This window comes from Procambarus clarkii, chromosome 70 (genome assembly GCF_040958095.1).
Source record: "Procambarus clarkii isolate CNS0578487 chromosome 70, FALCON_Pclarkii_2.0, whole genome shotgun sequence".
NCBI classification, from domain to species: Eukaryota; Metazoa; Arthropoda; class Malacostraca; order Decapoda; family Cambaridae; genus Procambarus; species Procambarus clarkii.
Genome location: NC_091219.1, coordinates 26,120,404 through 26,133,938, shown reverse-complemented (window position 1 = coordinate 26,133,938; position 13,535 = coordinate 26,120,404). Strand labels below are relative to the sequence as shown.

Here is a 13,535-nt window from a genome sequence, read left to right as displayed (position 1 = left end):
TTATAAGAACCATACGTATGTCTTTACAAGTACCGTACTTATGACTTTATAAGTACCATACATATGCCATTATAGGTACCATACATTTGCTATTATAAGTACCACACATATGGCATTATAAGTACCATATATTTCCTATTATAAGTACCACACGTATACCATAATAAGCACGATACATATGCCATATAAGTACCATACATATGCAGTTATAAGTACCATACATATGCTGTTATAAGTACCATACATATGCTGTTGTAAGTACCATACATATGCCCATATAAGTACCATTCAAAATACTCTCTAAGTAAAGGAATATTATAGAAATTACTTAATTTTCATTACCCATTTTTAATTCAGCTCTTTATTATTATTATTACATGTTTTTCAACAAATTTTTCTTAATAGTATGTTGAGAAAACACGATGAAATTTTTGATATTTGAGACGGCCGTATCTCGGTAAATATGTGTGTAAAGGCCTTCATATTGAAAATTAGCAAAGAAAGCCTTTATAGAAAGAAATATAAATTGCTGTGGTAAACACAATGGTACCATTTTCAAAGCGATTCTATGGCTAGTTTTGATTTTGAGTTTTGAGAAAAATGACGATTTCGCCCGGGCTGCGATTCTTTCCTGGCAAAAGGCTGTGTGGCAGAAAATGTAAGCTGGTCGCTAAAGTGACGTAACTGTCCCGTTTACTGATTTGGGTCCTGTGGTAGGTTAGGCGATTACACCTTAAATTGACCTTTTCTTGACGTTAGGAACCTTAGGAGGACGGGCTGAGTTAAGTACTATACATATGACCATATAAGTACCATTCTCATGCCCATATAAGTACCATTCTCATGCCCATATAAGTACCATTCTCATGCCCATATAAGTACCATACACGTAACAATATATGTACCATACACATGACCATAAAATGGCCATATAAGTATTATACATAGGCTCGTGTAAGTACCATTGATATGCCCATATAAGTATCATACATATGCCCTTCTAAGTACCATAGATATGTCGTTGTAAGTATCATATATGTGTCTTTGTAAATACCATACATATGCCTTTATAAGTACCATACATATGCCAATATAAGTATCATACATGTCTTTATAAGTTCAGTACTTTTCATGGCTTTATGAGTACTATACATATGGCTTTATAAGGACCATCTTATGTCTTTATAAGTACCATACGATGTCATTATAAGTACCATACATATGCCATTATAAGGGCCATACACATGCCATTACAAGTATCATACATGTCTTTATAAGAACCATACGTATGTCTTTACAAGTACCGTACTTATGACTTTATAAGTACCATACATATGCCATTATAGGTACCATACATTTGCTATTATAAGTACCACACATATGGCATTATAAGTACCATATATTTCCTATTATAAGTACCACACGTATACCATAATAAGCACGATACATATGCCATATAAGTACCATACATATGCAGTTATAAGTACCATACATATGCTGTTATAAGTACCATACATATGCTGTTGTAAGTACCATACATATGCCCATATAAGTACCATTCAAAATACTCTCTAAGTAAAGGAATATTATAGAAATTACTTAATTTTCATTACCCATTTTTAATTCAGCTCTTTATTATTATTATTACATGTTTTTCAACAAATTTTTCTTAATAGTATGTTGAGAAAACACGATGAAACTTTTTATATTTGAGACGGCCGTATCTCGGTAAATATGTGTGTAAAGGCCTTCATATTGAAAATTAGCAAAGAAAGCCTTTACAGAAAGAAATATAAATTGCTGTGGTAAACACAATGGTACCATTTTCAAAGCGATTCTATGGATAGTTTTGATTTTGAGTTTTGAGAAAAATGACGATTTCGCCTGGGCTGCGATTCTTTCCTGGCAAAAGGCTGTGTGGCAGAAAATGTAAGCTGGTCGCTAAAGTGGCGTACTGTCCCGTTTTCTGATTTGGGTCCTGTGGTAGGTTAGACGATTACACCTTAAATTGACCTTTTCTTGACGTTAGGAACCTTTCCTTTAGGAACCCACGTTATATGGGCATGAGAATGGAGTACCATTCTCATGCCCATATAAGTACCATTCTCATGCCCATATAAGTACCATACACGTAACAATATATGTACCATACACATGACCATAAAATGGCCATATAAGTATTATACATAGGCTCGTGTAAGTACCATTGATATGCCCATATAAGTATCATACATATGCCCTTCTAAGTACCATAGATATGTCGTTGTAAGTATCATATATGTGTCTTTGTAAATACCATACATATGCCTTTATAAGTACCATACATATGCCAATATAAGTATCATACATGTCTTTATAAGTTCAGTACTTTTCATGGCTTTATGAGTACTATACATATGGCTTTATAAGGACCATCTTATGTCTTTATAAGTACCATATGATGTCATTATAAGTACCATATATATGCCATTATAAGGGCCATACACATGCCATTACAAGTATCATACATGTCTTTATAAGAACCATACATATGTCTTTACAAGTACCGTACTTATGACTTTATAAGTACCATACATATGCCATTATAGGTACCATACATTTGCTATTATAAGTACCACACATATGGCATTATAAGTACCATATATTTCCTATTATAAGTACCACACGTATACCATAATAAGCACGATACATATGCCATATAAGTACCATACATATGCAGTTATAAGTACCATACATATGCCCATATAAGTACCATTCAAAATACTCTCTAAGTGAAGAAATATTATAGAAATTACTTAATTTTCATTACCCATTTTTTATTCAGCTCTTTATTATTATTATTACATGTTTTTCAACAAATTTTTCTTAATAATATATTATTGTTGTAAACAGTTACTTTACATTTTTCAGACCCTAAGTTTATATCACCTATGACAAGTGAGTAAAATGTTGTTACCTGTGATATTTTGGATCACATTTTGTATAAAATTATATATATAATAATGTCTATGTATATATGTAATTTGTGTAATATACATGTAGGATATGACATGACATTATCTTGGATTAGAAAACTCTTTGGCTTATTGAAGGTTCCCCCAGCCAAGGATGAGGCTGTCGGCGGTCACCCATCCTGTGGCCTTCAGTAGATATGCACAGCACTTCGTTTTCATTTCTTAAGGTAACATCCATTTATTGTAAAGTTAACAAAGAAAGATCGGTAAGGCCATTTTCAGGTTTAGTATTTTCATGATAATAAGGACATAACAATGTATTTTGAATTTATTATAAAAATACATCAAGGGCATACAAACAGGAAAAGTTAATGAGTAATCTGTATAAAGATACCCCAATATAAACACCTATATCAGAGATAGTGCCACAGTGATACGTATGGGGTTTGGTTATTGATGCAGCTGTATTATGACCAAAATGTAGGATAAAATTAAACTTTAATCAATCTGTAATGTATGCTGGAAACATTATAAATAGATTTAGATAAATATAATTCATGTTCAGACATAACACCAGGTTTGTGAAGTTATTTACAAAAACAATGTCGTGTTTTATGTACAGAACAAATATACTTGGTGTATTTATATATATATATATAGTTAATATGTATTAATACAAAGTACTTTATATGATTGATATAGGTCTGAAGTTAAATTGCTGTTAACATTCACAAATTTGGCAATATTATCACAGAGATAGACTCAAGAGGCAAAGGAGACGTATAATTCTGGGATGGGTTATCAGTGATTAATGTCTGATCAGATGATTAACTGATCCAGTATCAGAGGAAAACTGATTTATGACTGCACTGCCTGATTTGAACTTCTGGGAAATGAGACAGTTTACCAGTGTTAGACAAGATTACAGGCAACTTAAAGTTACTCAGTAACTAGTGGCTAACATGAATTTTTTTTTAAATTTAGCAGTGCCAGCCACAACTTCCGAGTAGCCTAATCGAAGCTGGACTAATCAGCAACTGATGTTGACTTAGTAAGAGACCAGACAGTTAGACACTAACTGACCAGACACTAACCAGTGCCAGGCAAGGGATGTGCTAGTAACCAGCGCCCGGCAAGGGATGTGCTAGTAACCAGCGCCCGGCAAGGGATGTGCTAGTAACCAGCGCCCGGCAAGGGATGTGCTAGTAACCAGCGCCTGGCAAGGGACTGTGCTAGTAACCAGCGCCCGGCAAGGGACGTGCTAGTAACCAGCGCCCGGCAAGGGACGTGCTAGTAACCAGCGCCCGGCAAGGGACGTGCTAGTAACCAGCGCCCGGCAAGGGACGTGCTAGTAACCAGCGCCCGGCAAGGGATGTGCTAGTAACCAGCGCCCGGCAAGGGACGTGCTAGTAACCAGCGCCCGGCAAGGGACTTGCTGTACAAGCAACCAAGTTATAAGCAACCAACAACTTTTCTGTGACCCATGAAACTACTGTATTCAGTTCCTTGTGCTTGGATTGGTATTGTTTAAGCAATGCCCTCATTAATATTTTATTGTTTAAATACTTCCAATTGCTTTTAAAGGTAATCTTGGGATGAAAATCCATAGAGAATACAGTAAATTATAGGAAGCACTTTTTTTTATTTATAGTTAGTCGAGGGGGGCTGACAGCTCATTACAAAAGGAGACCCGTAGTAGTTGTGGTTTAACATTCATTTAGCAGAGATTAACTTTTAATTATTTCATGTTTGTATATAAATCAGATTCCTAAAATTAGTTTGTTTATACAGACAGATAAGCAACTGCTGAAATATTAGTAACAGGGTTTTGGAAATACTTTTCTTTTTACACAGTACTGTAGATTAATGTACTTGGTTGTGTGGTCAGGGGGGAGGAGGACGGGGAGGGGAGGCCATGTTCCTACATAGCTTCTTTGTATATTTTGTTAATGTTGATTATTAGTTTAGTTATATAGTATTTGATATAGAAACCTAGATAAAGTTCTCATACTTTATGTAACGAACAGGTCAAATTATTTCTGGGGGGAGCCCCCCAGTGGCTTGCTGAAGCTATTTAGAGATTGCTCTATGCAAATGGGGTCCATCAGATGTGGGATTTCTGTTTGGCCTACTGGGGACCACAGCCAAAACCTGGCCTCCTTATAGAGATGTTGTGCTCTGCGTTCCTTCCCAGGGTGCCCGCTAGTACCGCCCCTGCGCTGACATCTCTGGTGTGTTTGGGAGTTTATCCATGAGAGGCCAGGCCACCGAGGTGGAGAGCTTCACTTAGGGTTATTCAAGAGTTCTTGCCTCCTCTGTTTGGACCCTTGGCTAGGGAGATTGTTGGTTGTTCTGGGGTGCACTTGGGCTCGCATGTTTGTTCATATGACATGCAGCAGTCACCAGGCAAAGAGGGACTTGGCAGACCTATGGCATATCCTCAATCTTTAGATTTGAATACCTTCATTCTCTGTCCAACCTCCCACATGACCATCACACCTCAAATGCACCTGGTTTTACAGGCTGACAGTTCCTGTCTCAGAAGATAGGCTCAACTATGTGCACTACTTCACTGGTTCAAGATTGCTTAGTGTTCGTTTTGCCACTGTTTCTTTGTTGTCTTTTGGAAGTTTCCGTTAAGGCTGGCTTGTTCTTTTTCATCTTAGTTGTTTCTAGATCGGCATCTCCTGCCTAATACTATTGAGTCATATCGATAGGCATTGACCAAGCCACTGCTGCTTCTGTTTATTGTTGACTTTTCCTTGGCTCCATTCTGCAAGTAGTTTCATGCATTTTTTCATCTTCAGACAGCTCATGCTGCTCCTGAGCCATACTGGTCTCTTGACTGGGTGTTGGCCTGCCTCTTCTCACCATTTTACAATTCCCCCTTCAGCTTTTAATATCTTTCTCAAAGCTATGTTTTTGTTGACTATTGCCTCTGGCTGTAGGGTTAGGATGCACCAGGCTTTTCTCCAGAGGTGGGGGCTTTCCTCCTTTTGTCCTGGTGGGTGGTTTGTTCATTTATAGCTGCCTTCTTTTCTGGCAAAGAATGAGTTGGCCATCTTTCAGAGGGGTCCATTGATGCTGGGTTTGTCTAGAGGGGTGCATCACTTGTCTGGTGGCGACTCTTCGACATTACCTGTGGGTCACCAGTTCTGCTTCGGTGGATGCCTTGCTGGTTGATCTCATTTCCTTGGTCCCCTGTTCCAAGGCTTGTTTTCCAAGTTGTCTGCAGTGTCATCAAATCTAGCCAGCTTGTGATATACTCTTGGGCCCATGATGTTCACAAGTATGCTGCACTGACCAAAATCTCCTCTAACATATCCTGGGCTGATATCCAGGCTTGGGGTTTTGGCACCCTGGTTAATGTCTCTGGTCCCAAATGGTCATGTGTTGCCTTGGGCTGTTTCTTCCGGCCTGGATTCTCTTCTTTGTCCTAGTGCACACCACCTCTCCTCCCTGGCAAGTCCCATTTTTTGTCTGTGTTTAGCTTCACAGAGCCACCAGAGGTTTCCCCAGAAATCCAGCATTAACTGTAATGAAACGCCATCTTTTGGACAAACTCCGGTGGGTCCTGGACTTTTTCTCTCTACCAGGTTAGTAGATTAATCGATGTGCTGTTCATCAGCTTCAGAACATGGAAGAAAGATGGCTGCATGTGGAAGCCAGGTTGCCTGGTGGTGGCATTCATTATGTAATTATAATTATTATTATGTAATAATTACATAATTATACCAGTTTTGAACGTTTCTGTTCTGTGTGACTTGTCTGTGGAGTTGTTTGGCATTTGAGGCTCTGGTCTCTGTTAATGCTCCAGTTGTCTGTAAAGCTTTGCTGGTTTTCTGGATGCTTTCCCAGTGGGGGTGGAGAATTGTCACTTGCTCTCTGTACCTCTGTAAGGGGGGAGCCAGGTTTTGGTTCTGGTTCCCGGTGTGCCAAACAGACTGATGTGACCCACTTGCCTTGCATGGCGCTATCTCGATAAGAATGCTTCAGAGTCGCTAAGGATCATCCAGAAATAGGTGTTTCGTTACATTCGGTGCTGGATTTTTGTGAAAACCTGATAGTAAATTCCCTCATTTTGCTTGCAGTAGTTCTTGCATTTTTGTTACTATTGAAAATTTGTACATGTAAAATAATTGTATAGCAATAATACAGACTATAATGTGTGAGACATTCATTTGTGTGGTTTATGATTTTTAAAATGGTAAAAAATTTTAACACTTAACATACTGTACTTCAGTTTAATTAGGATAGCTTGTCACAGTTTTGTATGCTTCTCAAACTTCTTTTCTGCATTTGAATTTAGTGTGTCCTGTATAACAAAACTGAGAAAAGACAACAACAATAAAAATCCCGATTTGACTGCTGTTGCTGTTCTGCAAACAGAAAATTATATCACCCTTCACTGTCTGTGGTTAGAGTACTAATATAATCTTTGTTGGGCTTTGCATGCCAAGACCTTCACGTAAACGGCACTGATCTAGTGTTAAAGAGCATCATCTACAGTTCGGTAATCAAAGTGTTGTTGATGCTGTAATACCAAGTTGCCAATTAGTTAGCCAAGGTTATCTTATTTTTACTTGGTGGTTGTATTAGTCTTGATTTTCTCAAATGTCCTCATTACTAACCATATCACTGTTCACAAATGGTCTTAATTATTTTTGATGTCGGCAGTAATTGTCCTCACCAGCGCAGGTCACACTCTGCATCACTTGTGTGGTCCCTAATGGAGGAGCCGCCCTCACTTAGTCGACGACCTACAGCCGGACTCCTGCAATACAACACTTTTCTCAGGGCAGATTAGGACATGTACCATACAGACTGAAAGTAAATTTTATATAATGTTAGCCTTTAGCTATTACAGTACATTAGTTCCCATCTTTTGCCATAATATCTGCATTTATTCCCATTCTTTTGCTAATAATGCACATTCCGTTCTTTATGATATGTGCAGTTGTATGAATTGAGGATTACTGAATTAAAATTTAAGGATTGTTAATAGCTTAGTTATTAACAATCGTTAGCTTGATAGCTAAGCTATTAACAACTTCAATTAAGGATTGCTGTTAACATCTGTTAATAGCTTCAAAGGCACATGTCGAACTATAGTAAAAGTTGTACAGTGGTTGGAGTCTCATCTTTGCTTTCTCTGAGTATGTAACTGGAGAACTGTGATGAGTACCTCGGGTGGCGTGCCGGGCGAAGGGTGTGCTGTTGGTGGTGAGGCTGCGGCCGACGTGTCTTAGGGGAACCGGACGCTGCGGGGGACCCTGTTGCCAGACGCCCACACATCAGACGAGAAAAACTTGTATTACATGTTACTTAAGTACAGATAATTTATATGCTAATATAGTACTTAAAACATTAAACTTAACAAAAAGATTCATGTTAAATAACCTTACAATGATGAGTAGATGAATGGATACCCGCCAAACACACGACAAAACTATGACGTTGCTAAAGCGTTTCAACAAGTTAACACCTAACAGTTGTAACAACCAATATACCAAGTTGCAACAATGTTTTATTATGTCATAAAAACATTGTAACATCTTGTTATAAGTTATAATGAGGGAATCATAGGGACTGTTACGTTGTGTGTTTGCAGGGTAGGTAGATTAAAATTTGATCAGTTATTGTAAAGAGATAAATAAATTTTGAGACCGAAAAAGGCAGCAATATAAATAATGGCTCTGTCTCTGTCCCATCCATCAAAATGGGTAACTGAGGTCAAGATGGATTGGTTCACATTTTTTCCGAAGTAGTGGAATAGGCGCTTTAAGGAACACAACTACAAGTACTGTACATAATTATTGCAGGATAGAGAAAAAAAAATGTACACATGAAGTGCAACAGTTCAGCCCACTCAAAGAAAGCTAATGAAAAGTAGTAGTAGTCAGGGTCTCTTCTTGCAGCAGGACAAAAGCATGTCTTAATGTTTCCTTTCACCTGATGCCTCTGTTCGTCTAGCAGTATATAGGTACTCAGGAGTTAGGCAACTGTTGTAGGTTGCATCGACAGAAAGGTCAGTAATATCTTACTGACACTAATATTGTATGTTTATCTTCATACAACAAGCAGTGCACAAAAAGTGATAAAACAGGTCATAATGGCATTAAAAATGTAACAAGAAATTGGCATAGAGATATGGAGGGAGGCACCAGAGTACCAGCCATGTGAAAATGATATAGCAGCAAAAAGCCAAGGACCAGTCTATATTGTTACATAGTCACACAATGGAGAAAAATAACAGTACAAGATCATATAATAAAAAATGAAGAAACTGAGAATTGTTCACATGGAATGAGACTAGGAAACGTGCAAGAAACTCGATAAGACCTTACAGATCTATAAAACAAAACCAGAGTAAAGATCAAAGGTGGCAAATGACACAACCTGAAGCAACATGAGATAGAACAGCAGTCGCCGAAGAAGTAATAAGACACTTCTGAGAAACTAGATGTAACAAAAGCACTAGGTCCAGATTGGGTATCTCCATGACTGTTGGAGGTGGAAATGTGTTAACGAAAACTATCAAATACTGGAGGGCTGATGAAAACTTGAAAAAAGGCAAATGTACTCCAACACACTACTTGTCTGTTACTTTTGTTGTAAGGACACGGGGACATTTTAACAGTTCCCTTTGTGTAGTGGCAAGAGACTTGCCTGGCGTTTCGTGAGGGCTTTGTCCCGAGTTCGTATCCTGGCCATGGAAGATTTACTAGACGTTAATCCTTAACTGTAACCTCTGTTAACCCAACAGTAAAATGGGTACCTGGTTGTTAAAAAAAGGATTCAGATTCTGGAGAACATGGGATTAAGGACTTGCCTGAAACATTACGCATGTTAGTGGCTGTACAAGAATGTAAGAACTCTTGTATATGTATATGTATACAGTGTGTGAGTGTGTGTGATATATAAGTACCTAACTATAAACTAGTGTCACTTATGTGTACTCTCTGCAAAATACTGGAAAAGTAGTCAGTAAGAAAATAATGCAACATCTGGAGAGGATAAATGTAATAGATGGCCAAAATGTTTCAGAGGGAGGAAAAAGTGATGTCCTGGGAGATCTGATCAGTTCTATAATGGGGGTCACTAAGACATGACAGCCAAAAATAAAAATAGATGGTAGACTGCATTATTTTTAGACTTAAAAAATGTTACTGTTCCACATAAAAGTCTAGTGTACAAGTTTGGAAGACAAACTGCAATAACTGAAAACACTTAACTTGGTAAAGAAGTACTCGATGAATAAGAAACAAAGGGTCACATCTCATGAAGATGTGTCAGACTAGAGGAATATGGCAAACTGCCCCAAAAGGCTCAGTCTACATGGGCAGGTAGCAAACAAAGAATAGCATTAAAAAATATAAGTATGAACTCCCTCAAGACTATTTACACAGCATATATGAGCCCAGTACACAAGTATGAAGCACACGCATGGAATAGCTCCTCATAAATCACTAAAAGAAACTGAAGAAGTCCAGAGGATAACAACAATACAAGTACAGTACCTCTGTTAAGAGGACCAAGTTACAAAAACAGGTTAAGGGAACTCAATTTAATGACCCTAGAATAGAGCAGGACCAAAGGAAACATGATCACTACATATAAAATACAGAGAGGAATATGCAATGTAGATAAAGATCGACAGCCTCTTTAAATTGAGAAAAAAAAAAGACCAAAAAGACGTGTGGATGTTGACACTGCAACTAAGTCAAGCAATGGAAAGGATGTACAGTATACTTATACTTTGTATGGGTGGCCAACTTGCTCAAAACATTAAGAAAGAACGAGTGCTTTTATGCCTATATAAAAAATAGAACCAAGACAAAAGAACTGGCAGGACTCCCTAAAAAAATGAGACCAACTAAGTTATAATTTACATAAAAAAAAAAAAAACAGCCAACACTGAAGTGAGTACTTTACATCAGTGGTTTACACTGGAAAGATTAGTCAGTGTCCCAATACCCCCACAAATGTTTAAAGCAGGAGAAGAGAATGAATTAAGGGATAATCTCATAACGTGCAAAACAATCAAGAAGAGCAATGACACATTAAAGGATTCATAAGCCCCAAAAGCCTACTAATAGAGAATCTGTCAGGTAATTACTGTGCAGAGTAAGCAGTGCTCATAGGTGGTTAACTACCTTGAACTACTGAGCATACAGTAAAGCTACAGTACTACAAAAGCATGATATTAATGACTGGATTATACTTAATGAATTAAGGTAACATGTACGGTAACTAAATATTGCAGTTGAAAAGTTTGTGGCAAACACGTTATTGTTTTTAAAAGAATACTGTATTATAAACAAGATGAACTAGGTAACCTATAATGACACAGCTAGGCCTACTGCGTGTCACACTGCTGTCTACATGGTATGCCAGACTTTCCCTGTTTTCTTGTGATTTTTATCATTACTTTCAAAATACTTGAGAAAAATACCTGGAGGCAGTTGTATACTAATAACACAATGCCTCTTAGGCATAATAGTTTCCTACTAGCTCAACTAAGGTTTTTTTTTTTTTAAGGAAAGAAATCTACTCCATTGACAATCAAGCATGTTTAAGAGAGAAAAATATTTATGGTCGTATTCCATGGACCAGAGATTTCCAAGTTATAAGTGTATATTTCCCTTTCGGTAAGGCAAGTTCGTGAATAAATTTGATACTGGCCTACATAAACAAAGCACAAGGACTAATTGAAGGTTAAGGGGGGGGAGGGGGGTAAAGGTTAAGTGGTGGTAGAGGTGGGGGAAGTGAATTAAGGGGAGCAGCAGTATGACACATGCAGCAGTAAGTGTGACAAACCTACTGGTCCTGAGATGACGCAAGGGGCGGCGGTGATGGGGTGGACAGCGGGCATCAGACCCGGCGTCAAGTACACTGCCATATTCTTCTGTTTCTGAAGCCTCGTAAGGAAACCCCCTCGGTGGCCGGGGCTCGCGCTCATTCTGCCAACAATGATGGGAACTGTATTTGCAAAATATGGATATAAATGAGGAAATTAACATTCTTATGACAATAAAAGTACCTTTGTTATATACATCAATAACATAGATTAGAATATTACAAACCACATCATTAAATTTGGAAATGACATCAAGATTTAACCATACTTCATGGTAAAGTGGGAAGTGAAAATGATAACGAGGCCTAACAAACAGAGCTACATTAACTCCACAAATGGTTAAAAGATTGGCAAATGCTTCTCCTAGAGGGAGCTGATAAATGATCATGACATGCAAGCATGGGAAAATTTCAAAAAGGTCATGACTGAACTTGTTCAAAAAATGAGCCAATAGGAGAAAGAAAAGAAAGGGCACTAGAACACACTAGTAAAAAAGAGCTTTGCTAACTAAGCGGAACCTCTGAAGAAGGTATATATCCACAATCATCATAGATTTTGATACATTCTACCAAAACATGATGGGCTGTGTCCTCCAGTATCCAAATTTATTTTGATATATTAATGAAAGTGGCATGAGGATCTGTGAAGGGTCAACTTAAAGTACTAAGTTAAGCCAACTTACTATGTTAGGAGAATCGACATCATGTAGTGAAGGTGCCTGGTAGACCAGAGCTGTGAAGGCTTTCTGCCCACGTGGTTGTTGGTGGTGGGCGTGTGTGGGCGGTGAGGGTGGCGCAGGGGGAGGGGGGCTCCCTCCACCCATCTGGAAGGTTGCTGTGGCATAGGGGTAAAGATCCTCCTCGCTGTACTCTCCTGCAGGAAAAAATCAGTCACAAAGTTGAATAACGTTAGGGTGTCAGCTGATCAGTAATAGAACAATTCTTTGAGATGAATTAAGGCTAAAAGAATTTTTATGAAAAGCACCTTCTTGAGCATATTCTGCCATTATCAAATTGTCTTAAAGACTTGCAAAGTCAAGATACAGCAGGTACAAAATTATGGTTGAGCTATTTCACCTTATAAATGACAAATAAATCTAGCTGCTTAGTTGACAGTATTATATATGTACAGTTTAAACAACTTGCAAAGGGTGGGTATGTGCTGCACTTATTTGGGAAATGAACAGTTTTTCATATTGGAATTTGCACTGGAAACAAATGTATCATGCTGCTGTTGATATCCTGCAGGATCCTGCTATATCGATCATGTCTTGTACAGACACCAAACCCCCCTCTCAAACCACCTGGATAGTTATCTAGATATTTGTGATGATCTGAAAGTACATTATGGTTCCAATAATAGTCTACTTGCGCATAATGAAATTACCGTAACGTGATGTATAAATGAGCAAACCAGTAGGAGCCACATGGAGGATTCGAACCCACACACTTGGTACTCTCACGTGATCTAGGGCGTGGACCTTGGGAGTACCAAGTGCGTGGGTTTGAATCCTCATCGTGGCTCCTACTGATTTTCTCAATACTACCTGTAAACTGTTAAGTTAATCTTAGTCCTAAACAGAGAATATTCTCAGGTTATAACTATTGTAATATAAGTACTGTAGTTGGTTTAAAATATAAAAAGTCTATTCTTAACTCATTTTCTTTGAAATGGGTTTGAGAATAAGATTTTCTGTATATGAAATTTTAGGGTACACACAC

At 38.0% G+C, this 13,535-nt stretch overlaps 1 protein-coding gene across 2 annotated transcripts in view; it reads right to left on the bottom strand.

The window, feature by feature from the left end:
- Positions 1-3,269: 3,269 nt before the first annotated feature.
- LOC123747601 (cell adhesion molecule Dscam2) overlaps positions 3,270-13,535 on the bottom strand; it is a 112,167-nt gene continuing 101,901 nt past the window's right edge. For both annotated transcript variants that reach the window (XM_069311705.1, XM_069311706.1), the window contains exons 32-35: positions 12,497-12,687; positions 11,779-11,917; positions 8,140-8,227; positions 3,270-7,728 (exon numbers count right to left, since the gene is read on the bottom strand). In XM_069311705.1, coding sequence (XP_069167806.1) covers positions 7,641-7,728; positions 8,140-8,227; positions 11,779-11,917; positions 12,497-12,687 — 506 coding nt within the window. In that variant the 3' untranslated portion in view covers positions 3,270-7,640. The remainder of the gene's footprint in view (positions 7,729-8,139; positions 8,228-11,778; positions 11,918-12,496; positions 12,688-13,535) is intronic.